The 27,923-nt window shown below is 51.8% G+C and overlaps 1 protein-coding gene across 1 annotated transcript; it reads left to right on the top strand.

The window, feature by feature from the left end:
• The first annotated feature begins 105 nt into the window (after positions 1-105).
• On the top strand, positions 106-27,490 carry FBXO4 (F-box protein 4). Its single transcript, XM_029059876.1, has 7 exons — positions 106-348; positions 12,403-12,638; positions 15,756-15,976; positions 17,340-17,415; positions 17,525-17,700; positions 22,701-22,876; positions 27,050-27,490. The coding sequence occupies exons 1-7, from the start codon at positions 106-108 to the stop codon at positions 27,137-27,139; spliced, it is 1,218 nt and encodes a 405-aa protein (XP_028915709.1). The 3' UTR covers positions 27,140-27,490.
• The last annotated feature ends 433 nt before the right edge of the window (positions 27,491-27,923 follow it).

Raw genomic sequence — 27,923 nt, 5'->3', positions numbered from 1 at the left:
CCCCCTAAGCCCCGCCCCCTCCGGCCTCCTCCCCCGCAGCCCCGCCCCCCGGCGTGCGCGCGCAGCCGGCAGCCGGCAGCCGGCAGCCGGGGCGGGGAGGCGGGCATGGCGGGGAGCGAGGCGGGGAGCCAAGCGGGGTCCCGGCGGGGTCCGCCGCCGCGTGCCGGGCCGCAGCGGACGGCGTCGAGGGGCCGGCGGACCTTCTGGGAGCGGCCGGCCCGGGGCCCCGGGGGCGGACCGGAAGTGCCCGCGGCCCCACCGGAAGTGACGTCGGCGGGCGGCCTCCCCCCGCCGCCTGAGGAGAAGACGACGATGACGACGGCGGCCATGACGCTGAGGAACCTCCCCGTGAGCCCCGCCGCCCAAACCCTTCTCCTTCACTCAGGGGAGAGACAGGGTCGTCGGGTTGTCCCACCTGAGGCTCCCAGTCTTCATCCCCCTTTGACAGAGGAGGGAACGGAGGCCCCGAGAAGAAGAAGACTGATGTTGGTATCCGTTAAGCGCTTCCTATGGGCCGAGCACCGTTCTAAGCGCCGGGGGAGACACGGGGTCATCAGGTTGCAGCGTGGCTCAGTGGAAAGAGCACGGGCTTTGGAGTCAGGGCTCGTGAGTTCAAATCCCAGCTCTGCCGCTTGTCGGCTGTGTGACTGTGGGCAAGTCACTTCACTTCTCGGGGCCTCAGTTCCCTCCTCTGTCAAATGGGGATGGAGACTGTGAGCCCCACGTGGGACCACCTGATTCCCCTGTCTCTCCCCCAGCGCTTAGAACAGTGCTCGGCACATAGTAAGCGCTTAACAAATACCAACATTATTATTAGGTTGGCCCACACGTGGGGCTCACAGGCTTCATCCCCATTTGACAGAGGAGGCCACCGAGGCACAGAGAACAATCATAATCGTGATGTTGCTATCTGTTAAGCGCTTCCTATGGGCCGAGCACTCTTCTAAGCGCTGGGGGAGACACGGGGGAATCAGCTTGGCCCACGAGAGGCCACCAGGCTTCATCCCCATTCGACAGATGAGGTCACTGAGGCACAGAGAAGAAGAAGAATGTTGGTATTTGTTAGGCGCTTACTACGCGCAGAGCACTGTTCTCATCTTACTGTGTGTGCAGAGCACCGCTGCTGCTACGCCGTAAGAATAATAATGTTGGTATTTGCGAAGCGCCGACTCTGTGCCGAGCACCGTTCTAAGCGCTGGGGGAGACACAGGGGAATCAGGTTGGCCCCCGTGGGGCTCACAGTCTTAATCCCATTGTACAGATGAGGGAACTGAGGCCCAGAGAAGAAGAAGAAGAAGAATGTTGGTATTTGTGAAGCGCCGGCTATGTGCAGAGCACTGTCCTAAGCGCTGGGGGAGAGACGGGGTCATCAGGTCGTCCCATGTGGGGCTCCCGGTCTTCATCCCCATTTGACAGAGGAGGGAACTGAGGCCCAGAGAAGAAGAAGAATCATGTTGGTATTTGTTCAGCCCTTACTATGTGCAGAGCACTGTTCTAAGCGCCGGGGGAGAGACAGGGTCGTCAGGTGGTCCCCCGTGAGGCTCACTGTCTTCATCCCCATAATAATAATAATATAATAATGTTGGTATTTGTTAAGCACTGACTATGTGCAGAGCACTGTTCTAAGCGCTGGGGGAGAGACAGGGTCATCAGGTGGTCCCCCGTGAGGCTCACTGTCTTCATCCCCATAATAATAATAATATAATGATGTTGGTATTTGTTAAGCCCCTACTATGTGCAGAGCACTGTTCTAAGCGCTGGGGGAGAGACAGGGTCATCAGGGCGTCCCACCTGAGGCTCACAGTCTTCATCCCCATTTGACAGAGGAGGGAACTGAGGCCCAGAGAGTAATAATAATAATAATAATAATGTTGGCATTTGTTAAGCGCTTACTGTGTGCCAAGCACTGTTCTAAGCGCTGGGGGAGAGACAGGGTCATCAGGTGGTCCCACCTGAGGCTCACAGTCTTCATGCCCATTTGACAGAGGAGGGAACTGAGGCCCAGAGAGTAGTAATAATAATGTTGGCATTTGTTAAGCGCTTACTATGTGCCGAGCACTGTTCTAAGCGCGGGGGGAGAGACAGGATAATCAGGTTGTCCTACGTGGGACTCCCAGTCTTCATCCCCATTTTCCAGATGAGGGAACCGAGGCACCGAGAAGTGAAGTGACTTGCCCAAAGTCACACAGCTGACAGGTGGCGGAGCCGGGATTCGAACCCAGGACCTGTGACTCCTAAGCCCGTGCTCTTTCCACTGAGCCATGCTGCTTCTCCAATAATAATGTTGGTATTCGTTCAGCGCTCACTATGCGCCGAGCACTGTTCTAAGCGCTGGGGGAGAGACAGGGGAATCAGGTGGTCCCACGTGGGGCTCACAGTCTCCATCCCCATTTGACAGAGGAGGGAACTGAGGCCCAGAGAAGTGAAGTGACTCGCCCACGGTCACCCAGCTGACAAGTGGCAGAGCCGGGAGTCGAACCCATGACCTCTGACTCCAAAGTCCGTGCTCTTTCCGCTGAGCCACGCTGCTTCTCTGTCTCTCCTCTCTCGTCCCCTGCGCTCTCCCGAGCGTCATTAAGTTGTCTTGTTTCCGTCCATCCGTATCCCCCCGTTTCACTGCGAGCCCGTCACGGGGCAGGGACGGTCCCTATCTGCTGCCCAATTGTCCATTCCAAGCGCTTAGTACAGTGCTCTGCACATTCATTCAATAGTATTTATTGAGCGCTTACTATGTGTACTGTGGGCATACGACGTGGGACAACCTGATGACCCTGTCTCTCCCCCAGCGCTTAGAACAGTGCTCTGCACATAGTAAGCGCTTAGCAAATACCGACATTGTTATTAACAGTGCTCGGCACAGAGTAAGCGCTTAACAAATACCGACATTGTTATTAACAGTGCTCGGCACAGAGTAAGCGCTTAACAAATACCGACGTTATTATAGGAAGCGCGCAATAAATACTGTTGAATGAATGAGTGTTGCCAAATTGTCCATTCCAAGCGCTTAGTACAGTGCTCTGCACACAGTAAGTGCTCAATAAATACTATTGAATGAATGAATACGATGGTTCGGGGGAAAGAGCCCGGGCTCGGAAGTCAGAGGTCATGGGTTCGACTCCCGGCTCTGCCACTGTCAGCTGGGTGACCGTGGGCGAGTCACTTCACTTCTCTGGGCCTCAGTTCCCTCATCTGTCAAACGGGGATGAAGACTGTGAGCCTCACAAGGGACAACCTGATGACCCTGTATCTCCCCCAGCGCTTAGAACAGTGCTCTGCACATAGTAAGCGCTTCACAAATACCACCACTCAACCACTACCCCTGCCGGTCTCACCTTTACTATATCCCCGAGATCCACCCTCTCCTCTCCACCCAGACGGCTACCTTACCGCTACGGGCTCTCGTTATATCCCGGCTAGACTACTGTGTCAGCCTTCTCTCTGACCTCCCTTCCTCCTCTCTCGCCCCGCTCCGGTCTATTCTTCACTCCGCTGCCCGGCTCATCTTCCCGCAGAAACGATCTGGGCCTGTCACTCCCCTTCTTAAACAACTCCAGTGGTTGCCTATCGACCTCCGCTCCAAACAAAAACTCCTCACTCTAGGCTTCAAGGCTCTCCATCACCTTGCCCCTTCCTACCTCTCCTCCCTTCTCTCTTTCTACCACCCACCCCGCACGCTCCGCTCCTCCGCCGCCCGCCTCCTCGCCGTCCCTCGGTCTCGCCCGTCCCGCCGTCGACCCCCGGGCCGCGTCCTCCCGCGGTCCCGGAACGTCCTCCCTCCTCACCTCCGCCAAACTGATTCTCTTGCCCTCTTCAAATCCCCACTTAAAGCTCACCTCCTCCGAGAGGCCTTCCCGGACTGAGCTCCCCCCTTTTTCCCTCTGCTCCCTCCCCCGCCCCCCTTCACCTCTCCGCAGCTAAACCCTCTTCTCCCCCCTTTCCCTCTCCTCCTCCCGCTCTCCCGTCCCACCCCCTCAGCACTGTACTCGTCCGCTCGACTGTCTATATCTTCATCACCCTATTTATTTTGTTTATTTTGTTTAATGAGATGTACATCACCCTGATTCTATTTAGTCGCCATTGTTTTTACGAGATGTTCTTCCCCTCGGCTCTATTTATTGCCATTGTTCTTGTCTGCCTGTCTCCCCTGATTAGACCGTAAGCCCGTCAAAGGGCAGGGACTGTCTCTTGCCGACTTGTCCATTCCAAGCGCTTAGTACAGTGCTCTGCACATAGTAAGCGCTCAATAAATACAATTGAATGAATGAATGTTATTAAAATAGGGATTAAGATTGTGAGCCTCACGTGGGACAACCTGAAGACCCTCTATCTCCCCCAGCGCTTAGAACAGTGCTCTGCACATGTGTTTAACAAATACCGACATTATTATTAACAGTGCTCGGCACATAGCGAGCACTTAACCGACATTATTATAGTAAGCGCTCAGTAAATACTATTGAATGAATGAATTTTGCCAAATGGTCCATTCCAAGCGCTTAGTAGAGTGCTCTGCACATAGCGCTCAATAAATACTATTGAATGAATGCAGTGGTTCAGCGGAAAGAGCCCGGGCTTGGAAGTCAGAGGTCATGGGTTCGAATCCCAGATCTGTCACCTGTCAGCTGTGCCACTGTGGGCAAGTCACTTCACTTCTCTGGGCCTCAGTTACCTCATCTGTAAAATGGAGATGAACTGTGAGCCTCACGTGGGACAACCTGATTACCCTGTTTCTTCCCCAGCTCTTAGAACGGTGCTTTGCACCTAGTAAGCACTTAACAAATACCGACATTATTATTATTATTGTTACAGTGCCTGACACATAGCGCTTAACAAACATCATCATCATCATTATCATTATTATCTCTGGGCCTCAGTGACCTCATCTGTAAAATGGGGATTAAGACTGTGAGCCCCACGTGGGTCAACCTGATTATCCTGTATCTACCCCAGCACTTAGAACAGTGCTTGGCACATAGTAAGCGCTTAACAAATACCATCATTATCATTATGATCTCTGGGCCTCAGTGACCTCATCTGTCAAAAGGGAATGAAGACCGTGAGCCCCACGTGGGACAGGGACTGTGTCCGACCCCATTTGCTCGTATCTCCCCCAGCGATTAGAACAGTGCTTGACACATAGTAAGCGCTTAACCAATACCCTTGTCATTATTATCATCTCTGGGCCTCAGTGACCTTATCTGTCAAATGGGGATGAAGACAGCCCCACGTGGGGCAGGGACTGTGTCCAACCCATTTGTCTGGACCCACCCCAGCGCTTAGAACAGTGCCCTGCACATAGTAGGCGCTTAAATACCATCATCATTATTATTATTATTAAGAGCAGATTATCCACCCCCAGAGTACATGCAGCTGACCCCAGGGTGGCAGGAATGGAGCCATGTTTCCTCCTCGGCCACCTGGGCTACAATCCTGGCCGAGCTCTGGACACAGTAAACGCTCAATAAATACGATTGAATAAATGGAAATCGCCCCTTTCCCCTCCCCCCCAGATAATAATAATGTAGGTATTTGTTAAGCGCTTACTATGTGCTGAGCACCGTTCTGAGTGCCGGGGGAAATACAGGGTAATCAGGTTGTCCCACATGAGGCCCAGATCGAGTCATTTTGACTCGGAAGCTCACTAAATAACAATAATAATAATAATAATGGTATTTGTTAAGTGCTTAGTATGTTCCAGGCACTGTAATAATAATAATAATGTAATTTGTTAAGCACTTACTATGTGCAGAGCGCTGTTCTAAGCACCGGGGTAGATATAGGGTCATCAGGTTGTCCCACGTGAGGCTCACAGTTAATCCCCATTTTACAGCCGAGGTAACTGAGGCACGGAGAAGTGAAGTGACTCGCTCACAGTCACAGAGCCGTCAAGTGGCAGAGCCGGGAGTCGAACCCATGGCCTCCGACTCCGAAGCCCAGGCTCTTTCCTCTGCACCACGCTGCTTCCCGTGCTACTTCCCGTATTTCCACTGTACTAAGCGTGGAGTAGACACAAGGTCAACAAGTTAGACTCCCCGCCCCACGCGGGGCTCACAGTCTCAACCCCCATTTTACCGCCGAAGTGACCGAGGCACAGAGAAGTGAATGACTTGCCCGAGGTCACCCAGCAGACGAGTGGCGGTGTGGGGATTAGAACCCATGACCTTCTGCCTCCCAGGCCCGTGCTCTCTCCACTACGCCATGCCGCTTCTCTAAAGCCTCCTCGCCTTTCCCCGACCAGTCCCCTCCCCTTTCCTGCCCACGTTCTGCAAAACAAAAGATAGTACCTCTCTTTATTCAAAAGAGTTCCTAAAACGACTTTGCTCTTGCCCAGCCTCCTGCCTCCGTTTCCCCCTTGAGACTGCAAACACCTGGGGAGAAGGACCGCGGCGTCCGTGTCAGCTCGCCGTGGGCAGGAAACGTGTCCGTTTATTGTTGTACTCTCCCAAACGCGTGGTACGGTCCTCGGCACGCAGTAAGCCCTCAGTAAATAGTGACCGAGTACAGTCCCAACACACGGTAGGCACCCTGTACAGCACTTAGGCGCCCAATGAATACCGTCATGACAGGAGTGACGTGATCCAGGAAGAACTTTCTTACATCCCTAACTCCGTAATCACCCATCATAGATCCATTGCCTGTGGATCCCCGGTAAATATACCGATATTTCCTCTCCGAATAACTTACAGTAGGAACAGATTCCTACGCTCAACTCCACCGTGGGAAGGACTGTTCGGTTTTGCGTGGCCTCTACTGACTTCAACTCTCAGTGGATGTCACCCGTGGGATTCGTTGGATAAGGACTTGGAGCTCACCCGGTCCACAGCCTTCTCGATTTGGTAGATTGCAACCGGGTCACCGCCAATCCGGCTGCCACAGTAGGGGACAATACGGGGCAAGATGGGCCAGCGGTCTTGATCCAACAATAATAATAATAATGGTGGTGTTTGTTAAGCGCTTACTATGTGCAAAGCACTCTTCTAAGCGCTGGGGGGATACAGGGTGATCAGATTGTCCCACGTGGGGCTCACGGTTTTAATCCCCATTTTACAGATGAGGTATCTGAGGCCCAGAGAACACGTCGTTATCAACGATGGCATTTATAATGTTCTAATGGTATCATTTTGAATAAACAAAGCGCTCCACACTTGACGCTTTGAATCACGGCCCTTGCTCGTCTGTAGAAAGAGGATATCCTGACTCCCCAACCTACTCACTAGCCCCAGTTTCTCTCCTCTGCAGTCTCATAATAATGTTGGTATTTATTAAGCGCTTACTATGTGCGGGGCTACTGTTCTAAGCGCTGGGGGAGATACAGGGTCATCAGGTCGTCCCACGTGAGGCTCACAGTTAATCCCCATTTTACAGAAGAGGTGACTGAGGCCCAGAGAAGTGACCTGCCCACGGTCCCACAGCTGACAAGCGGCAGAGCCTGGATTCGAACCCATGCCCCCTGACTCCCAAGCCCGGGCTCTTACCACTGAGCCACGCTGCTTCTCCGATACCTCCCACTGCCTCCAAGGCATCTCTACGGGGATTCATTCAATCGTACCTATTGAGCGCTCACTAGGTGCAGCGCACTGTACTGAGCGCTTGGAATGGACAAATCGGGGTGTCCCAGTGATTCCTCAAGTTCCGTATTCGCCAATCTGAGCTCCTCTTCCCTTCCGATCCCTTTCTTCCACCTGGCTTTCCCATTCCAGTTGAGAAGACCACCATCCTCCGCCTCGGTCCTGTAACTTCGTCGTTCTCCTTGACTCTCGTTTGACCACCGCAAGCCTCTTCCCTACTTCCAGTCCCTCTCCGATCCATGTTTCCCTTTGCTGCCTGGGCAGCTTTTTCTAAAATAACATCTCGCACCGACTTGGGGAGGCGGATTCGGGATGCGTCTGGGAAGAGAAGCGCAAAGGTCAGACCAGTCGTTTCAACGACTGTGATTTATTGTCCCGACAAAGTACGGACTAGACGATACCCCCAAACGAGCGTGCTGAGGTCCACTTCAGTCATTCAGTCGTATTTATTGAGCGCTTACTGGGGGCGGAGCACTGTGCTAAGCGCTTGGAAAGTACAATTCAGCCAGAAATAGAATCCCTGCCCACAACGGGCTCACTCTTGCCCTCCATCGTGGTCCATTGGTGAAATGTTGAACACTACCAAACCTGGGAATCAACTCAGGTCTCCTGGGGATGGGAACAACCCCAGAATAATAATAATAATGTTGGTATTTGCTAAGCGCTTACTATGTGCCGAGCACTGGTCCAAGCACCGGGGTAATAATAATAATAATGTTGGTATCTGTTAAGCGCTTACTATGTGCCGAGCACTCTTCTAAGCGCTGGGGTAGACACAGGGGAATCAGGTTGTCCCACGTGGGGCTCCCAGTCTTAATCCCCATTTTACAGATGAGGGAACTGAGGCACCGAGAAGTGAAGTGACTTGCCCAAGGTCACACAGCTGGCAAGTGGCAGAGCCGGGGTTCGAACCCATGACCTCTGACTCCAAAGCCCGGGCTCTTTCCACTGAGCCACGCAGCTTCCCTGATCTGGGAACTGCTCTGGGACGCGCACGGCGCCGGGTAGTTGCCCGTGGAGCCCCGCCCCGTGTTCGGGAATCGCGCCGGGGTCGATCCGTGTACCGTCTGGCGGGCTGGGACAAGTCGTACCCGGTCGCAGAGGCGCCACCGTCCTTCCTGTCTCACGACCCTGTAACTTTGGCCTTATCCGTGACTCCTCTCTGTCATTCGACCCCCGTGTTCAATCCATCGCTAAATCCTGTCGGTCCCACCTTCACAACATCGCTGAAATCCGCCCTTTCCTCCCCATCCCAACTGCTACCACAATAATCATAATAATGTTGGTATTTGTTAAGCGCTTACTATGTGCAGAGCACCGTTCTAAGCGCAGGGGAATCAGGCCGTCCCACGTGAGGCTCACAGTTCATCCCCATTTTACAGATGAGGTCCCTTAGGCCCAGAGAAGTGAAGTGACTTGCCCACGGTCACACAGCTGCCAAGGGGCAGAGCCGGGAGTCGAACCCACGACCTCTGACTCCGGAGCCCAGGCTCTTTCCACTGAGCCACGCTGCTTCTCTACAATACAGTCACTACAATACAGTCACTCATCCTGTCCCGCCTGGATTACGGCATCAGCCTCCTCTCTGATCTCCCAGCCTCCTGTCTGGCCCCGCTCCAGGCCGTACTTCGCTCTGCTGCCCCGATCGTTTTTCTTCAAAAACGTTCAGGCCGTGTCACCCCGCTCTTCGAAAAACTCCTAGCGGTTGCCCACCCACGTCCGCATCAGACAGAAACTCCTCACCATCGGCTTTAAAACACTCCACCACCTCGCCCCCGCTTACCTAACCTTGCTTCTCTCCTACGACCCAGCCCGCACGCTTCGCTCCTCTGATGCTAACCGTCTCACCGTGCCTCCATCTCACCTGTCTCACCGCCGACCCCCGGCCCACGTCCTGCCTCTGGCCTGGAACCCCCTCCCTCCTCAAATCTTACAATTACTCTCTCCCCCTTCAAAGCCTTATCGAAGGCCCATCTCCTCCAAGAAGCCTTCCCAGACTAAGTCCCACTTTTCCTCATCTCCCACTCCCTTCTACGTCGCCCTGACTTGCTCCCTTTGCTCCGGTCCCAGCCCCGCAACACTTACGTACATATCTGCAAATTATTTACTTGTGTTGATGTCTGTTTCCCCCCGGATCTAGACTCTAATCCCGTTGTGGGCCGGGAATGTGACGGTTGCTGTATCGTACTCTCCCAAGGGCTTAGCACAGTGCCGGGCACAGACTGAGCGCCCGATAAATGCGTGCGAATGGATGGACGGGGCGGCTGCCGATCCACCGCGATCTTCTAATCCAATCCCATTCCACCACGGCCAGGTTGCAGCGGGTGTTGGTTCTTTACGGCCCTTCCTCGGCTCACGCGTGTCGTTCGAACACGTGAGCCAGCGGGCCCACAGAGCGCCGTGGGCGTGGTGTGGACAGATATTCCAGCGTTGCCCCGCCTCTGCCGTTCATCGAGCTTCTTCCGCATTTCCCCAACTTGCCCTAAAATAGCGGTGCGGCCAAAGTGCACTCGGATCTCGTATGACAGACCTCCCCCTGCTCAAAAACCCCCGATGATCGTCCATTCCTCACTGCACCAAGCAGAAGCCCCTGACCGCTGGCTTTAAGGCGCACAGCCCGCTCCCTCCCTTCTACTTTTCCACTCTCTTCTCGCACCACACTCCAGCTCGCCCTTTTTTCTTCTCAAGCTAATCGACTCATACCTTTCATTCATTCAATAGTATTTATTGAGCGCTTACTATGTGCAGAGCACTGGACTAAGCGCTTGGAATGAACAAGTCGCCAACAGAGACAGTCCCTGCCGTTTGACGGGCTTACGGTCTGATCGGAGGAGACGGACAGACGAGAACGATGGCGAGGAATAGAGTCGAGGGGAAGAACGTCTCGTAAAAACCGATGGCGACTAAATAGAATCGAGGCGATGTACATTTCATTAACAAAATAGATAGGGTAATGAAAATATATACAGTCGAGCGGACGAGTACAGTGCCGAGGGGATGGGAAGGGAGAGGGGGAGGAGCAGAGGGAAGGGGGGGGGAAGAGGGTTAAGCTGCGGAGAGGTGAAGGGGGGCGGTAGAGGGAGTAGAGGGAAAAAGGGGGGAGCTCAGTCTGGGAAGGCCTCTTGGAGGAGATGAGTTTTAAGAAGGGTTTTGAAGAGGGGAAGAGAATCAGTTTGGCGGAGGTGAGGAGGGAGGGCGTTCAAGGACCGCGGGAGGCTGTAGGACCGCGGGACCGCGGTCAAGGACCGCGGGAGAGGTAGGGAGGGGCAAGGTGACGGAGAGCCTCGAAGCCTAGAGTGAGAAGTTTTTGTTTGGAGCGGAGGTCGATAGGCAACCACTGGAGTTGTTTAAGAAGGGGAGTGACAGGCCCAGATCGGTTCTGCGGGAAGATGAGCCGGGCAGCGGAGTGGAGAATAGACCGGAGCGGGGCGAGAGAGGAGGAAGGGAGATGGGAGAGAAGGCCGACACGGTAGTCTAGCCGGGATATAACGAGAGCCCGTAGCGGTAAGGTAGCCGTCTGGGTGGAGGGGAGAGGGCGGATCTCGGGGATATCGTAAAGGTGAGACCGGCGGGTCTCCCTGACGGATCGGATGCGTGGGGTGAACGAGAGAGACGAGTCAGAGATGACGCCGAGGTCGCGGGCCCGAGAGACGGGAAGGAGGGTCGTGCCGTCCACGGCGATAGGGAAGTCTGGGAGAGGACCGGGCTCGGGGGGGAAGATGAGGAGCTCGGTCTCGCTCACGTCGAGTTTTAGGTGGCGGGCCGACGTCCAGGTGGAGACGTCCCGGAGGCGGGAGGAGATGGGAGCCTGAAGGGAGGGGGAGAGGACGGGCGGAGATGTAGATCTGTGTGTCATCTGCATAGAGATGATAGTTGAAGCGGTGAGAGCGGATGAGTTCACCGAGGGAGTGAGTGTAGATGGAGAACAGGAGAAGGCCGAGAACTGACCCTTGAGGAACTCCAACAGTTAAAGGGTGGGAGGGGGAGGAGGCGCCCGCGAAGGAGACTGAGAATGACCGACCAGAGAGATAAGAGGAGAACCGGGAGAGGACAGAGTCCGGGAAGCCAAGGTGAGATAAGGTGAGGAGGAGGGGATGGTCGACGGTGTCAAAGGCAGCAGAGAGGTCGAGGAGGATCAGAATGGAGTAGGAGCCGTTGGATTTGGCAGGAAGGAGGTCACGGGTGACCTTAGAGAGCAGTCTCGGTAGAGCGGAGGGGACGGAAGCCAGATCGGAGGGGGTCCGGGAGAGAATGGGAGTTACAGAATTCTAAGAAGAGATTGTAGACAACTCGTTCTAGGATTTTGGAAAGGAAGGGTAATAGGGAGATAGGGCGATAACTGGAATATACCTCATTCCTGTCTCCCTGCTGACCTATTGCTTGTACCCTCCCCTCTTTCTGGAATGCGCTCTTATTTCACATCTGGTAGAACTCAGTTCTCCCCATCTTCAAAAATCTCCTAAAGTCACATCTCCAGGAAGCCTTCCCTGATTAGTCTCCAATCTCCCCGCCGTATATCCTCCAACTGCTACATCAGCCCTTCCACCCACCCCTCCCAAGCACTTAACAACCCCTGGGGCACTTGTCTACATTTTACCTACTCCATTACTTCTTCCTAGCTGTAATTTAGCTAGGATTGTGAGCTCTTTGTGAGCAGGGATCGTGTATTCTAATTCTGTTGTACCAAGTTGCTTCACACGTTGCTCGGCACAGAGGCGCCCAGTAAATGGTACTGACTTATAGCCTCATCCATCTGGCATCGTTTGTATTGCGCTGCCTGAAGGTGAACATGATCAACTAATGCTTCTTTTTTCAATCTCCTCCTCTTGTCTTTCAGATCGATGTGCAGTTGTACATTCTGTCATTCCTTTCGCCTCATGATTTATGCCAGTTGGGAAGTGTAGACCGTTACTGGAATCTGACCATTCGAGATCCCCTTCTGTGGCGGTATTTCCTTTTGAGGGATCTTCCCTCTTGGTCTTCCGTTGACTGGAAATCTCTCCCAGATATGCAGATTTTAAAAAACCCCTTTCCTAAGGACACAGATGGGGTACTTTCTGATTACATGTCCATGTGAGTATCAAGCGTTGGTTTTCTATAAACCTAGAATTAACTATGGCGAGTCTCTGTCCCCCAGCTCAATCTCTGTGCTTCTCTGGGGCAGAATTCATATTAATATTGATAATAATGTTGGTATTTGTTAAGCATTTACTATGTGCCAGGCATTGTACTAAGCGCCGGGGTGGATACAATTGAATCAGATTGGACACAGTCCCTGTCCCAGGTGGGAGTCTCGATCCCAATTTTACAGATGAGGTAACTGGGGCCCAGAGAAGTGACGTGACTTGGCCAAGGTCACTTGGGGTTTAAGTGGAGTTCTGAGCAGCAGCAGCAGCAGCCCGGCCAGCCTGAGAGTAAACCTTAGGCCAAGCCAGAGTAAGTCAGGCATCACTTCCAGGGTGATAGGGTTGGCCTCAGAGGGTGGCTCGAAGTTATAGCAATTCTGAATCACCCGTCTGTGCCTGGAGCTACCAACATTTGCACGTTAGCGTTCTCCTGGGAGTGAGAGGGATTTGGCCCAGATTCCCTCTCCCACCAGGAGACCCGTGGGACTGGAACGGGAGCTGTGGAAGTGCCAGAAGACACGTCCAAACCCCTTTCAGCCCACCTGGGCTTGACTTGGGGCCAACCTCCAGCTCATAGGTCTGAGCATCCACAGGCTCCAATAATAACAACAGTATTGGTGGTATTAAGCACTTACTATATGCCAAGCATTGTACTGAGCATTAGTATTGATGGTACTCAAGTGCTTAGAATGTGCCAAGCACTGTATTCGATCCCTGTCCCACATGGGGCTCACGGTCTCAATCCCCCATTATAGAGGTCAGGTAACCGAGGCATAGAGAAGTGAAGTGACTTGCCGAAGGTCACCCAGCAGACGGGTGGCGGAGCCGGGATTACGAGCGGGGTAAATTAAATAATCAGGTCAGGCATAACCCGTGTCCCATGTGGGCTCACCTTCTAGGCTATGGCCTAACTCTCGATTCCTCCACCTGCCACCTGCCCATCCAATAATTCACAGTTAGGGAAACAGCGTCGCTTAAGTGGGAAGGGCACGGGCTGGGAGTCAGAGGCCCTGGGTTCTAATCCCGCCTCCTCCGCTCGCCTGCTGTGTGACGGGCAAGTCACTTCACTTTTCTGTGCCTCAGTTTCCTCATCTGTAAAATTGGGACTCGGTGCCCTCCTACTGTGAGCCCGACGAGGGACAGGAACTCTGACCAACCTGATGATCTTGTATCTACCCCAGTGCTCAGTATGGTGCTTGGCACATTGTAGGTCCTGAACCAGTACCAATGTTAGTTATTAATCAGTTATGAGGCGCCACCACCTTAGCGGAGTTATCCCCTTGTAGGGGCGGGAAGAGGACCAAGGAGAGGGGGAAAAGGAGAAGGGCCCCGAAGGGTGACGGAAGGAGAGGAGAGGCTCCCCTACACCTCTTCCTCTCTCGTGGTGGAAAAGAGCAGTCTCCCCTGCCTCTGCTACCCGACTCCATCCTGGTGATTGTCTGTAGGAGCACGGCTGCATTAGAAACACTGATGAATGGCCTCAAAATGGACCAGATTGGCTAATGGCAGCAAGGCCAAGTGGCTGAATTGGAGTTGGTTGATGGAGAGTTCACCCGGCAGCCTCTCCTATGTTTGTTTCTGCTGCCGTGGGGGAACCAAAAGAAAGTGGTGGAAGCAGAGGCAGGGGAGACTCTGTGCTGTGGAAGCAGGGCAGGGGAGACTGCTGTTTTCCACCACGAGAGAGGAAGAGATGTAGGGGAGCCTCTCCTCTCCCTCCGTCACCCTTCCGAGCCCTTCTCCTTTTCCTCCTCTCCTTAGCCCTCTTCCCACCCCTACAAGGGATAGCTCTGCTAAGGTGGTGGCTCCTCATAACTGATTAATCACTAAAACTAAGCTGATTAATCCCCCAAAACTTTACCTTGATTTCATATAGCTTTTTCAGCTTTCACATTACGTACCTCTTTTTTGTCCTCACAACGTCCCTTAGCGGTAGGGATCAGTAGATGTCATCCCCATTTTGCAGATGAGGATACTGAGGCATAGAGCGGTTAAGTGACTTGCCCAAAGTCAGTCAGCAGCTAGCGGGCAGAGCAGGAGTAGAACTCAGGTCCTCTGTCTCCCAGGGCTGTGATCTTCCCACTACACGTCGCCGCCTCCGGTGGGGACCTAATGGATATCGCCCTCGGCTTTTTGGATTGTGGACTGTCCTGCCTAAAAGTGGACTCTTTTGTCACCCTGCGACCCCACTCTGGCCTGGAGCCCCTTCGCTGCACCACTTGGTCACACAGTTTTGCAGCTTTAACGCCTGAAGACTTGAGGTCTCCATCCCCACCCCCAACCCCAGCGGTCAGTCTCCTTCCTTCCCCGGGGGGGTGGGCCCAGCCCCTGTCTCTAACCTAAACTAGGATGTCACCGGTCCAAGCATTTGTGAACCCCCAATTTCTAACGACAGCAGAAGAAGGATAACTTTTCCCCACCTCCTGTGGAGTTATATGTTTACAGATGGTAAATAACATCCTGAACAGTAGCTCCTGGGGGAGGGAGAAAGTGTGGGAAGAGATTGATTAAAAAAGAGACCACTCGAGGATGGAGGATATACTAGAGAACCAGGAAATCACATTTTATCAAGATGCTAGGACATGGTCATTATCCAATTCATTTTAAAAAAAATTCTGCTGACAGATGAAGCCATCTCCAGGGGAGCGAGTTTGGCACTACTGAACTCAGACCTAGTCTAATGAGTCATATGCAGTTTCTGCCCTAAATGCGGTGGGGTTATTTTGTTGTTGTCTATTTGTTTTAAAAGTAGTATTTGTAAAGCGCTTACTATTTGCCAGGCCCTGTTCTGAGCCCTGGGGTGGATACTGGTTCGACACAGTCCCCGTCCCACAGCGGGGCTCAGAGTCTTAATTCCCGTTTGACAGATGAGGGAACGGAAGCCCGGAGAAGTGAAGTAACTTGCCCAAGATCTCACAGAGGACAAGTGGCAGAGCCGGGACCAGAACCCAGGTCCTTCTGACTCCCAGGCCCGTGCTCTATCCGTCAGGCTGCTCCATTTTGATGAAAAATAGCTTTCCCCAGAGCATTCCTCAGTCTTGCATTTTGTTTCCGCTATCCCCTGCAGATACAAAATGAGCTGCCCTCACACAAGAAGGTGCTTGAAATCCAGCCACCCCATCTACGGGGCCGTCACTTCCTTTCTGCAGTCCTTGGTAATCCATTCAGAACCCCGTTTTGCTATGTTTGGACCTGGTTTGGAAGAGCTGAACAATTCCTTGGTGTTGAGAATGATGTCTTGCACAGAGCTTTCACCAGTTGCCGGTTTACCTCAGAGGCAGATCGATGGTAATATGCACATTCAGCTACAATACCAGAGAGTCTCAGTCCTCCAGACTTGAGTAGGCGGACAGACGTTCTTCGTCGGGAAGGGCTTTAATTCCTCCGGCAGTTAAAGTGATAGCGATAGTGATAGTGACTGTTTTCTTGGCAGAAACCTCGGTATCATCATGTAGTCCTCATTGGCCTTGGTACTCTCCACTCAGATTTTATCACTGTATGACGTGGAAGGAGCCCGGGCTTGGGAGTCAGAGATCATGGGTTCAAATCCCGGCTCTGCCACTTGTCAGCTGTGTGACTGTGGCAAGTCGCTTCACTTCTCTGTGCCTCAGTTACCTCATCTGTAAAATGGGAATTAGGATTGCCAGCCTCACATGGGACAACCTGATTACCCTGTATCTACCCCAGCGCATAGAACAGTGCTCTGCACATAGTAAGCGCTTAACAAATACCAACATCATTATTATTACGGTGCACCTCTCCTCAGAGTAGGTTCAGAGTTTCATTCAAAAATGAATGGATGTCAGAGCCTTCAGTATTCATGGAAATGTTTGAATACGTTCCATCTCTTTCGTCTCACCAGACTCCTTTCTTCCATTTTCACCTTCTGCCGCGTTCACTCGTGACACTTATCGTTAATTCATTCAGTCGTATTTATTGAGTGCTTACAGTGTGCAGAGCACTGTACTAGGTGCTTTTGGAACAATTTTTCTATGGTACTAGGTGGTTATTATGTGCCAGGCACTGTACTAAGCACTGGATTGGACATAGTCTTCCGCTGACCAGAAAGCCTTGGGGTAGATTTGGTGTTAGCAGATTATTATTATCATTATTATTATGGGATTTGTTAAGCGCTTACTATGTGCCAAGCACTGTTCTAAGCACTGGGGTGGGTACAGGGTAATCCGGTTGTCCCATGTGGGGCTCACACTTTTAATCCCCATTTGACAGATGAGGTTACTTAGGCACAGGAAAGTGAAGCGACTTGCCCAAAGTCGCACAGCAGACAAGTGGCAGAGGCGGAATTAAAATCCACATCCTCTGACTCCCAAGCCCGTGCTCTTTCCTGGGGCTCACGGCCTAAGATGGAGGGTGAATGAAGAAGTGTCTTATCCCCATTTTGGAGTTGAGGAAATTTAGACCCAGAGACATTAAAAGACTTCCATGAGGTCTCCCAAGGGCTCAATGTCTTAATCCGCGTCTTACAGGTGAGGTAACCGAGGCAGGGTGAAATTTCTGGCCTAAGGTCACACAATTGGACAGCTAAACTAATCAGATCAACCACAGGATCCTAAAATCTCGACTTCACTTTGGACACCGAAGAACACTTTAGAGTGTCTTGAGTCTTCTTGATTTGTTTTTTCCCCTTTAGGAATTGGATCGGGAATCAGTTTTCAGTTGAGCAATCAACAAAAGTTCAACATCCTGATATTATATTCAACTACCAGGTAAGGCTACTTACCTGAAGGCATCCTACCTAAAACCCGAAATGGTGAACTTCTTGTGATGAGTGTATTTTCTGCTGATCTGTTGGTTTATTTGAAATGCAACTTTCAGAAAGGAAAGAGATCGAGCCAGAGAAGAGCAAACAAATGTAGTCAACAAGATGTTCAATCCCGAACAGCCTGGATCTGAGCAAAAGGGAGGACGTTACAACGTGATACCACAGATTCAGAGAGTGTGTGAAGTGGTGGATGGGTTCATCTACGTCGCCAACGCTGAAGCTCACAAACGTAAGCCGTCTGCTTCTTTTTAGCCACATTTTCAGCTGACTTCTCTTGATTGCCTTTGGGCCAATAGGAAAAGGGATTTTATCCTTTAACCTGACCTACGTAGGGTCCTAGTTTGGTGATTTTCTAGTTATTAACAAGGTTCGTTCATTTAATTGTGGGTATTGAGCGTTTACTCTGTGCAGAGTTAATTCTTGAAGAAGCCAAAAGGGCTTCTTGCAGAGTCTGCTTGTAAAGGACGGTTTGACCCAGCTCTGATTAATCGGCCATGTAATCTAGCCAGAAAAGTTTTGTATTTGCCTATTGTCCCGGCAGAATTTGCAAGGCCTTTGCCAAACCACTATTTTATTTTGCACTAGGTAGGCTTGGCGTTACCTCTCTCAGGGTCGCCCCTGGAGAGTTTCCAGTTGTCTCCCAGCCTCGGCTACGGGACGGAGAGTCAAGCGGAGGCCTGTCCATTCCATCCCTAGCTTGGGCAGTGGCTAGCGAGGGGAAGGCCATCTGCTACACGTCAAAACCCACCTGTGCTGGGCAGCAGCGGCACGGGAGAGAATCGAGGGCGGAGACTCGAGTTTACCGCTTGGAAGGAGGCGGTGGTAAACCGCTTCCGTATTTTTACCAAGAAAACTCTCTGGATCCACTACCGGAACCATTGCAGATGGAGTTGGGGCGTTCTGGGAGAGATGTGCCCATAACGTCGCTGTGGGTCAGAGACGACTCGACGGCAAAAGACAAGACTTGGCATTGATACTCGTAGGGTGGCCATTTCTTAATGCAGTTGACTTCGAATACTTGTTGCTATTTCAAATTGACAGTGAAGTTGTGTTTGTCAAGGTGTACCCGGCACTTAAGTCTTAGGGAGGGTGCAGAGGTAAACCACCGAAATAATTAAAAAAGGCTGGTGTTTTGAAGAAAATAGGCTATGAGGAAAGAGAATTTTTAGCCCGGAGAAGGGGGCCTGAGGGAAGCAATAATAACTGCTTCCCAAGTAGGTGAAGGGAGTTTGTGTGGATTGTCTCCTCCTCAGAAAGAATGGCGACTAATGGACATTTAAAGGCATTATACAGGAATTGGGTTCAATAATAATAATAATCTTGGTATATGTTAAGCGCCTACTATGTGCCGAACACTGTTCTAAGCGCTGGGGTACATACAGGGTATTCAGATTGTCCCCCGTGAGGGTCACAGTCTTAATCCCCATTTTACAGATGAGGTAACAGAGGCACCGAGAAGTGAAGTGACTTGCCCAAAGTCACACAGCTGACAGGTGGCGGAGCCGGGATTAGAACCCATGACCTCCGACTCCTAAGCCCGAGCTCTTTCCACAGAAGGCAGAATTTCCTGGCCGCAAGAGCAATGACTTCCTGGCGCATTAAGGAAGAGAGTAGAATTACCTTCCCCGATGGATGTTAATGAAAGAGTTTAAGATGGAGTCGGAGAAGTCCTTCCAGGGAAAGGGGTGGCCATAGGCTAAAGAAGCAGTGTGGCCTAATAGAAAGAGTGCGGGCTTGGGAATCAAGACATGAGTTCTAATCCCAGCTCCTCCACTTGCTTGCTGTGTAACCTTGGGCAAAGCACTTGACTTCTCTGGGCCTCAGTTTCCTCATCTGTAAAATGGAGATTCAGAACCGGTTCTCCCTTCTGTTTAGATTGTGAGCCCCGTGTGGGACAGGAACTGCATCTGACCTGTTTATCTCGTATCTACCCCAGGGCCAAGAACAGTGTTTGACACATAGTAAGTGCTTAACGATTACCATCGTTACTAGTATTATGATTTTTAACTTCTTCGGTTCCTTGTGGTCCTATGATTCTGTGGTGCAGTAGATCTAGTCTGACAGTTTCATGAAAGATCTTGTCTACTAACTCTATTGTGTTCTCCCAAGCACTTAGTACGGTGTTCTGCACACAGAAAGCACTCAATAAGTACAGTTCAGTTGAGGAAGCGATTAAAGTTTATTTTGGCCGTCTCCTCCCCTTCCCTTCTCACCAGTAGCTGAAACTCCTCACCACTGCTAGAACTCAAACCGGCTGTACTAGCCGTGTGACTTTGGGCAAGTCACTTAACTTCTCTGTGCCTCAGTGACCTCATCTGTAAAATGGGCATTAAGACCGTGAGCCCCACATGGGACAACCGGATTACTTTGTATCCTCCCCAGGGCTTAGAACAGTGCTTTGCACATAGTAAGTGCTTAACAAATGCCATTATTAGTATTAAGAAAGAGGTTAGGCCCGTTTCGGTCATGGGGAAGAGAAGAAATTGCCAACCTTAGAACCACGTTGCAAAAGAAGGAAAGAGATTGAAGCAGGAAAGGGGAAGAAAAGAAGGGAGGAAGGAATGGAAGAAAGAGATTGATAAGCATTGGCGCTGATAGTTCAATGTCGCCAAAGCCCTGGTATCGCCGACATGTCGGGGAAGGTAAACACTGCTTTTGGAGAAAGCTTCTAAAAGCCAAGAAATCTGAGGTGCAAATGAAACAGAGCCCATTTGCTTTTAAACTGATAATAATGATAGCCATCATACATTCATTCATTCATTCAATAGTATTTATTGAGCGCTTACTATGTGCAGAGCACTGTACTAAGCGCTTGGGATGAACAAGTCGGCAACAGATAGAGACGGTCCCTGCCGTTTGACGGGCTTACGGTCTAATCGGGGGAGACGGACAGACGAGAACGATGGCGATAAACAGCGTCAAGGGGAAGAACATCTCGTAAAAACAATGGCAACTAAATAGAATCGAGGCGATGTACAATTCATTAACAAAATAAATAGGGTAACGAAAATATATACAGTCGAGCGGACGAGTACGGTGCTGTGGGGATGGGAAGGGAGAGGTGGAGGAGCGGAGGGAAAAGGGGAAAATGAGGCTTTAGCTGCGGAGAGGTAAAGGGGGGATGGCAGAGGGAGTAGAGGGGGAAGAGGAGCTCAGTCTGGGAAGGCCTCTCGGAGGAGGTGATTTTTAAGTAGGGTTTTGAAGAGGGAAAGAGAATCAGTTTGGCGGAGGTGAGGAGGGAGGGTGTTCCGGGACCGCGGGAGGACGTGACCCGGGGGTCGACGGCGGGATAGGCGAGACCGAGGGACGGCGAGGAGGTGGGCGGCGGAGGAGCGGAGCGTGCGGGGTGGGCGGTAGAGAGAAGGGAGGAGAGGTAGGAAGGGGCAAGGTGATGGAGAGCCTCGAAGCCTAGAGTGAGGAGTTTTTGTTTGGAGCGGAGGTCGATAGGCAACCACTGGAGTTGTTTAAGAAGGGGAGTGACATGCCCAGATCGTTTCTGCGGGAAGATAAGCCGGGCAGCGGAGTGAAGAATAGACCGGAGCGGGGCGAGAGAGGAGGAAGGGAGGTCAGAGAGAAGGCCGACACAGTAGTCTAGCCGGGATATAACGAGAGCCCGTAATAGTAAGGTAGCCGTTTGGGTGGAGAGGAAAGGGCGGATCTTGGCGATGTTGTAGAGGTGAAACCGGCAGGTCTTGGTAACGGATAGGTTGTGTAGGGTGAACGAGAGGGACGAGTCAAGGACGACACCGAGATCGCGGGCCCGAGAGACGGGAAGGACGGTCGTGCCATCCACGGTGATAGAGAAGTCTGGGAGAGGACCGGGTTTGGGAGGGAAGATGAGGAGCTCAGTCTCGCTCATGTTGAGTTTTAGGTGGCGGGCCGACATCCAGGTGGAGACGTCCCGGAGGCGGGAGGAGATGCGAGCCCGAAGGGAGGGGGAGAGGACGGGCGGAGATGTAGATCTGCGTGTCATCTGCGTAGAGATGGTAGTCGAAGCCGTGAGAGCGGATGAGTTCACCGAGGGAGTGAGTGTAAATGGAGAACAGAAGAGGGCCGAGAACTGACCCTTGAGGAACTCCAACAGTTAAAGGATGGGAGGGGGAGGAGGCTCCGGCGAAGGAGACCGAGAATGATCGGCCAGAGAGGTGAGAGGAGAACCGGGAGGGGACAGAGTCCGTGAAGCCAAGGTGAGATAAGGTATGGAGGAGGAGGGGATGGTCGACAGTGTCAAAGGCAGCAGAGAGGTCGAGGAAGATCAGAATGGAGTAGGAGCCGTTGGATCTGGCAGGAAGGAGGTCACGGGTGACCTTAGAGAGAGAGCAGTCTCGGTAGAGCGGAGGGGACGGAAGCCAGATCGGAGGGGGTCCGGGAGAGAATGGGAGTTAAGGAATTCTAAGCATCGATTGTAGACGACTCGTTCTAGGATTTTGGAAAGGAAGGGTAGTAGGGAGATAGGACGATAACTGGAGGGGGAAGTGGGGTCGAGAGCGGGGAGACGTGGGCATGTTTGAAGGCAGAGGGGAAGGAGCCCTGTTAAGTACTTTGTGCCAAGCCCTCTACTGAGCCCAGGGGTAGATTTAATATAAGCAGATTGGACACAGACACTGTCTCAAATAATAATAATAATGTTGGTATTTGTTAGCGCTTGCTCTGTGCAGAGCACTGTTCTAAGTGCTGGGGGAGATACAAGGTCATCAGGTTGTCCCACATGAGGCTCACAGTCTTCATCCTCATTTTCCAGATGAGGTAACTGAGGCCCAGGGCAGTGAAGTGACTTGCCCACAGTCACACGGCTGCCAGGTGGCAGAGCCGGGATTCGAACCCATGACCTCTGACTCCCAAGCCCGTGCTCTTTCCACTGAGCCACGCTGCTTCCTGGAGCTCACCGCCCAAGGGGAAGGGTGAACAAGTAGGTATCTTATCCCGTTTTGCAGATGAGGAAATTTAGACCCAGAGACATTAAATGGCTCGCTCAAGGTCAGGGTCCCCCAGCCGGAAAAGCGGCAGAACCAGGGGAAGAACCCGGATCTCCCAACTTCCAGTCCCCAGCTCTTTCTACGGGGCCGTTCCACCTGAGAGCGTCAGTTTCTTTTACTCTCCACTGGCTCCTCCCGTAATGGCACGGTTAAATCCGAGAAGCCTCTTCAGTCTTGCTCGGTCAAAACAGCCTTGGGTGTGGTTGTCTTCAGTTTCCCAGGGATGCGGATCGACTGTCCCTCTGTTCCTTAGGACACGAACGACAAGAAGAATTTTCTCGCATCTCGGCCATGACCAATGCAGCATTTGGATCCCAGGCGAGACCCCTTCTGGTTTTATCTTGCGTTTCCCAAGCCGATATAGAAAGGACCCCCTGCTTTTACGTCGCCCACGAGCTCTGCTTGAACCGGTTAGGTCGACCTTGGATGGTAAGTGCCGACTCTTTTAAAAAGAATCTCGCTCAAACGTAGCCTTCGCTCAAACCACCTGCCTTTATTCCGTCCGTACTGCAGACCCTTAAGGGGCGGGGCGAAGGGAAGCCCGCTCGGTTTCTAAGACATTTCTCTCATTCTGGCTTTTCTTTTCTTTTTTATGGTATCTGTTAAAGCACTTGCTGTGCGTCAAGCACTGTTCTAAGCATGGGGTCAGCTACAAGGGCATCAGGTTGGGCGAAGACCCTGTTCCACATGGGGTCTAGATCGGAAGGAGGATCGTGAATCCGGATCTAGGTCTAGATCGTGAGGCGAAGCTACAGAAAGTAGTAGCTCGGGGGCCTCCCCCTCTACACTGTAAGCTCGTTGTGGACGGGAAATGTATCTGTTTATGGTGATATTGTATTCTCCCGAGTGCTTAGTACGGTGCTCTGCAAACAGCAAGCGCTCAATACGTACGTTTGACGGAGGAGGATTTAATCCCCGTTTTACAGATGAGGTAGATGAGGCCCAGAGAAGCGAATCGATTCGCCCGGCAGACGGATGGCGGAGCTAGGATTAGAACCCAGGTCCGTCCGACTCCCAAGGCCAAGCTCCATCCACTAAGCCACGCTGCTCCTCACGGTGCCTGGCTGAGCTTGGGCAGGGCCTCTTGGACTGTCTCATCCCTGCCGCCGTGTTCCCGCAGGAGTGTGGAGAGCAGTGAGCGAGTCGGGGGCCGGGTTACAGCATATTGCCAAGTGCCTGCCGCAGGTTTTTGTACTTGCCAGACCCGATCGCCTCAGTGAAACGCCCATGCTCTCCAGTGCATAGAACAGTGCTTTACACATAGTAAGCGCTCAACAGATGCCATCGTCATTATTATTATTACAGAACTGCCAGAGCCCGTCAGTTGGTTGCCTTAGTACTCATTCGTTCAGTCGTATTTATTGAACGCTTACTGTGTGCAGAACACCGTACTAAGCGCTTGGACGGTACAAGTCAGCAACAAAGAGAGACAGACAGTCCCTGCCCACAACGGGCTCACGGTCTAGAAGCGGGGGAGACAGACATCAAAACAATTAGACATCAATATAAATAAATAGGTACAATGATAGTAATAATTGTGGCATTTGTTAAACGTTTATAATTTGTCAGGCACTGTACTGAGCACAAGCAACTTGAGTTGGGGACAGTCCCTGCCCCACGTGGGGCTCACACTGTCAATCCCCCTTTTACGGACGAGGGAACTGAGGGACAGAGAAATGAAGTGACTTGACGCAGGAGGCAAGAGGCAGTGATAGGATTAGAACCCATGACCTTCTGACTACCAAGTTCAAGTTGTTGCTGACTTGTACCGTCCAAGCGCTTAGTACGGTGTTCCGCGTACAGCGGGTTGGTTGGCGAAAAGGTAGATCTTGGCGATGTTGTAAAGGTGAGACCGGCAGCCAGTAGCCAGTGTGGCCTCAGCCCCACCCCCGTTAGCCGGCTGTTTTCCGGGATTCCTGTTGGACCTGGAGGATGCAACCTCTGTGTACAGTAAGCATTCAATAAATACGATTGAATGAATGAGTCATCTGTAAAATGGGGATTAAGACTGGGAGCCCCACGTGGGACAGCCCGATGACCCTGTCTCTCCCCCAGCACTTAGAACAGTGCTCTGCACATAGTAAGCGCTTAACAAATACCAACATTATTATTGGATTAGACTGTAAGCCCGTCAAAGGGCAGGGACTGTCTCTATCTGTTACCGATTTCTACGTTCCAAGCGCTTAGTACAGTGCTTAGAGAAGCAGCGTGGCTCAGTGGAAAGAGCACGGGCTTTGGAGCCAGAGGTCATGGGTTCGAATGCCGACTCCGCCACTTGTCAGCTGGGTGACTGTGGGCAAGTCACTTCACTTCTCTGTGCCTCAGTTCCCTCATCTGTCAAATGGGGATGAAGAGTGTGAGCCCCACGTGGGACAACCTGATTCCCCTGTGTCTACCCCAGTGCTTAGAACAGTGCTCGGCACATAGTAAGCGCTTAACAGATAGCAACATTATTATTATTATTACAGCGCTCTGCACATAGTAAGCGCTCAATAAATACTATTGAATGAATGAATGTGTCTGTTTACCCTTATATCGTACCTTCCCAAGGGCTTAGTAAAGTGCTGTGCACACAGTAAGTGCTCAGTAAATACCACTGACTGACTGACTGCTTTCCTCGGGTGCAGAATTTCCACCTGTGTTTCAAGATCTCCCTCAAGAGCCACTTTTCACCTCATCTCCCCATTACTCTGTCGACGATGATGATGGTATTTGTTAAGCGCTCCCTATGTGCCAAGCACTGTTCTAAGAACTGGGGTGAATACAAGGTAATCAGGTTGTCTCATATGGGGCTCACAGTCTTAATCACCATTTTACAGATGAGGGAACCGAGGCACAGAGAAGTTAAGTGACTTGCCCAAGGTCACCCAGCAGACAAGTGGCAGAGGCGGGATTAGAACCCATGACCTCTGACTCCCAAGACCGGACTCTTTCCACTGAGCCATGCTGCTTCTCAGTGGCCGCCCTGCTCCCCAGGGAACGAGTCTACCAACTCGTGGTGTATCGTACTCTCTCAAGTGCTTAGGACGGTGCTCTGCGCACAGGAAGCGCTCAGTAGATACCATTCATTCTTTCATTCATTCATTCAGTAGTATTTATTGAGCGCTTACTATGTGCAGAGCACTGTACTAAGCGCTTGGAATGGACAGATCGGCAACAGATAGAGACAGTCCCTGCCCGTTGAGGGGCTCACGGTCTAATCGGGAGGGACGGACAGACAAAAACAGTAGCAATAAATAGAATCACATTGATTGAGTAATTGAGAAGGGTGAATTTATGATTGTGCTCTCTGTCACGAAGAAGCAAAGTCATCCTTGTGAGTCCATCTCACGCCTCTCCTGGGCCACATTTTAAACAGCGGTAGTATGAATTAGCTCAACCCTGGGAGATGGGAAGTAGTTCTCACTTTTACTACCGTAGCTGCTCAGGAATCACTCAGTCAAACAGTGCCTGGCACATAGTTCATCAATTCATTAACAAATATCGTAATTATTAATTAATCCGTTTTCAATTCTATCGATTGAGCACCTATTACGTCCAAAACAATGTACTTAAAAAGTTTGGGGGAGTATCGTTGCCGTCCCTTAGGGCTCTCACAGTGTAATAGGGGAGACTGACAAGACAGAGGCGACGTGGCTTAGTGGAAAGAGCCCGGGCTTGGGAGTCGGAGGTCGTGGGTTCTAATCCCGCCTCCGCCCCTTGTCTGCCGTGTGACCTTGGGCAAGCCACTTAATTTCTCCGGGCCTGAGTTACCTCATCCGTGAAATGGATTAAAAGCGTCCGCCTCACGTGGGACAACCCGATTACCCTGTGTCTACCCCAGTGTTTAGAACAGTCCTTGGCACATAGTAAGGGCTGAACAAATACCATCATTTTATTATTGTTATTATCGAAGGTCTAATTTCGTTCCAGTCTCTAATATCGCCACTCTTTGGGAAGTGTCAGTGGGAATGTGGAGTCATTATTGTCTGAGGAGATATGTTGATAGCAGTGATGACTCGGAACAGAAATAGCTGCCACTTAATCGTGTGTGTGTGTGTGTGTGTGTGTGTGTGTGTGTGTGTGTCTGTCTGTCTGTGTGGGTTTGGGTGTGGGTGTGGGTGTGTATCATTGCCCAAGGCCATCATCATGTAGCCCCGCCTTAGGCACAGCGAGTTGCAAAAATCCCCCATTTCGAGAGGAGGACCATGGAACACACTTTTATCCCGGATTTTTAAAAAATGAAAGTTTAACGGTCTTTCAGTCGTATATATTGAGCGCTTACTGTGTGCAGAGCACTCTGCCGAGCGCTTGGAAAGTACAGTGCAGCGACTGAGGGAGACAATCCCTGCCCACAAGGGGCTGATAAGGTTATCTGTCCAGCACCTTCCAAGCACCAAGTACTGTGCTAAAGGCTTGGGAAAGTGCAACAGAAGCAGACCACGGGGACCCCTGCCCACAAAGATCCTAAGGTGGAGCTTTCGAGCTAATGGACAGAAAGGTTAACATTGCAAAACCACCACACGACGTCTCCAGTTGGTATTCCGGCCCCTGGAAACTCTCCGCGACTTTGGTCGTTTCTCTGGATGTCTCGTTGAAGATCTGCCATTCGTATTTCCGTAGGTGCAGGACACGGAAGCCGCAGGTTTGACCGGACTGTCGGGTGGCATCGAGTGGCTTCTTGGCGAAGTCGATCGCAGACGTACGAGATAACTGCTCGGGGCGGCTGGCGGGAGCCCTTTGGACCGGGAATCACCCGGTCTGCCAGGGGAACCCCACGATGGACCCGTCGCGACTCGAACTGTGGGGCCCGGGCGGGCTTAAGCCCCCTCATTCCTCTCCCCCGGGCCCAGAGTGGAAATGGTGGACGGGTGGTCTCAGCCGGCTATTTCCGACTCCTGGGACTAACTGCCACTGCGAAGTGTCTCACGTTTAATTGTCGCCTCAATTGAATTATGAAGGAAGCACCCTGTGCCAATTTCTGGCGCTCGCACGATTCTATTGGACGTTGCTTTTATCGTGTTTATCCTTTTCGAAATCCAGTTATAAATTCTTAAGCGTTGACGGTTGGCTGGAAAAGTTCTTTCTGCTTCGCTTGTCTGTGTATCTCCCTTGCCAGGACAACAGAGGCCTTTCCCGTTTACTCCATTTGTTGAATATTTTGGGGATTACGGAAAGAGCCGTTAGGCAAAGGCATTTAGCACCGATATTCCTTCTGCTTGGCAGATGGGTTACGTCACTATCACCCACGCAAAATCTACGACCTCTATATCTGAGGCAAAAAAACAGCCCCTTTATCCCGCTGTCGGATGCTGGGCTGGTATAGCCCACGATCTCTTCTGCCCTAGTCTCGTGTTATGTTGTCATATGCTTTATGAGAAGCAGCGTGGCTTAAAGGAAAGAGCCCGGCCTGGGGAGTCAGAGGTCGTGGGTTCTAATCCCGACTCGGCCACCTGTCAGCCGTGCGGCTTTAGGGGAGTCACTGAAGTTCTCTGGG

The sequence above is a fragment of the Ornithorhynchus anatinus genome, chromosome 3, assembly GCF_004115215.2.
Source record: "Ornithorhynchus anatinus isolate Pmale09 chromosome 3, mOrnAna1.pri.v4, whole genome shotgun sequence".
NCBI classification, from domain to species: domain Eukaryota; kingdom Metazoa; phylum Chordata; class Mammalia; order Monotremata; family Ornithorhynchidae; genus Ornithorhynchus; species Ornithorhynchus anatinus.
Note: the sequence above shows the minus strand (reverse complement) of the source record. Positions and strands in the feature narration are given on the sequence as shown.

Bases quoted from the DNA above. Each gene is read 5' to 3' on its own strand.
- FBXO4 (XM_029059876.1), top strand. From the start codon at position 106: ATGGCGGGGAGCGAGGCGGGGAGCCAAGCGGGGTCCCGGCGGGGTCCG. The intron at 349-12,402 runs GTGAGCCCCGCC...CTTGTCTTTCAG, and splicing joins TGACGCTGAGGAACCTCCCC to ATCGATGTGCAGTTGTACAT. The intron at 17,701-22,700 runs GTAAGCCGTCTG...TCTGTTCCTTAG, and splicing joins CAACGCTGAAGCTCACAAAC to GACACGAACGACAAGAAGAA.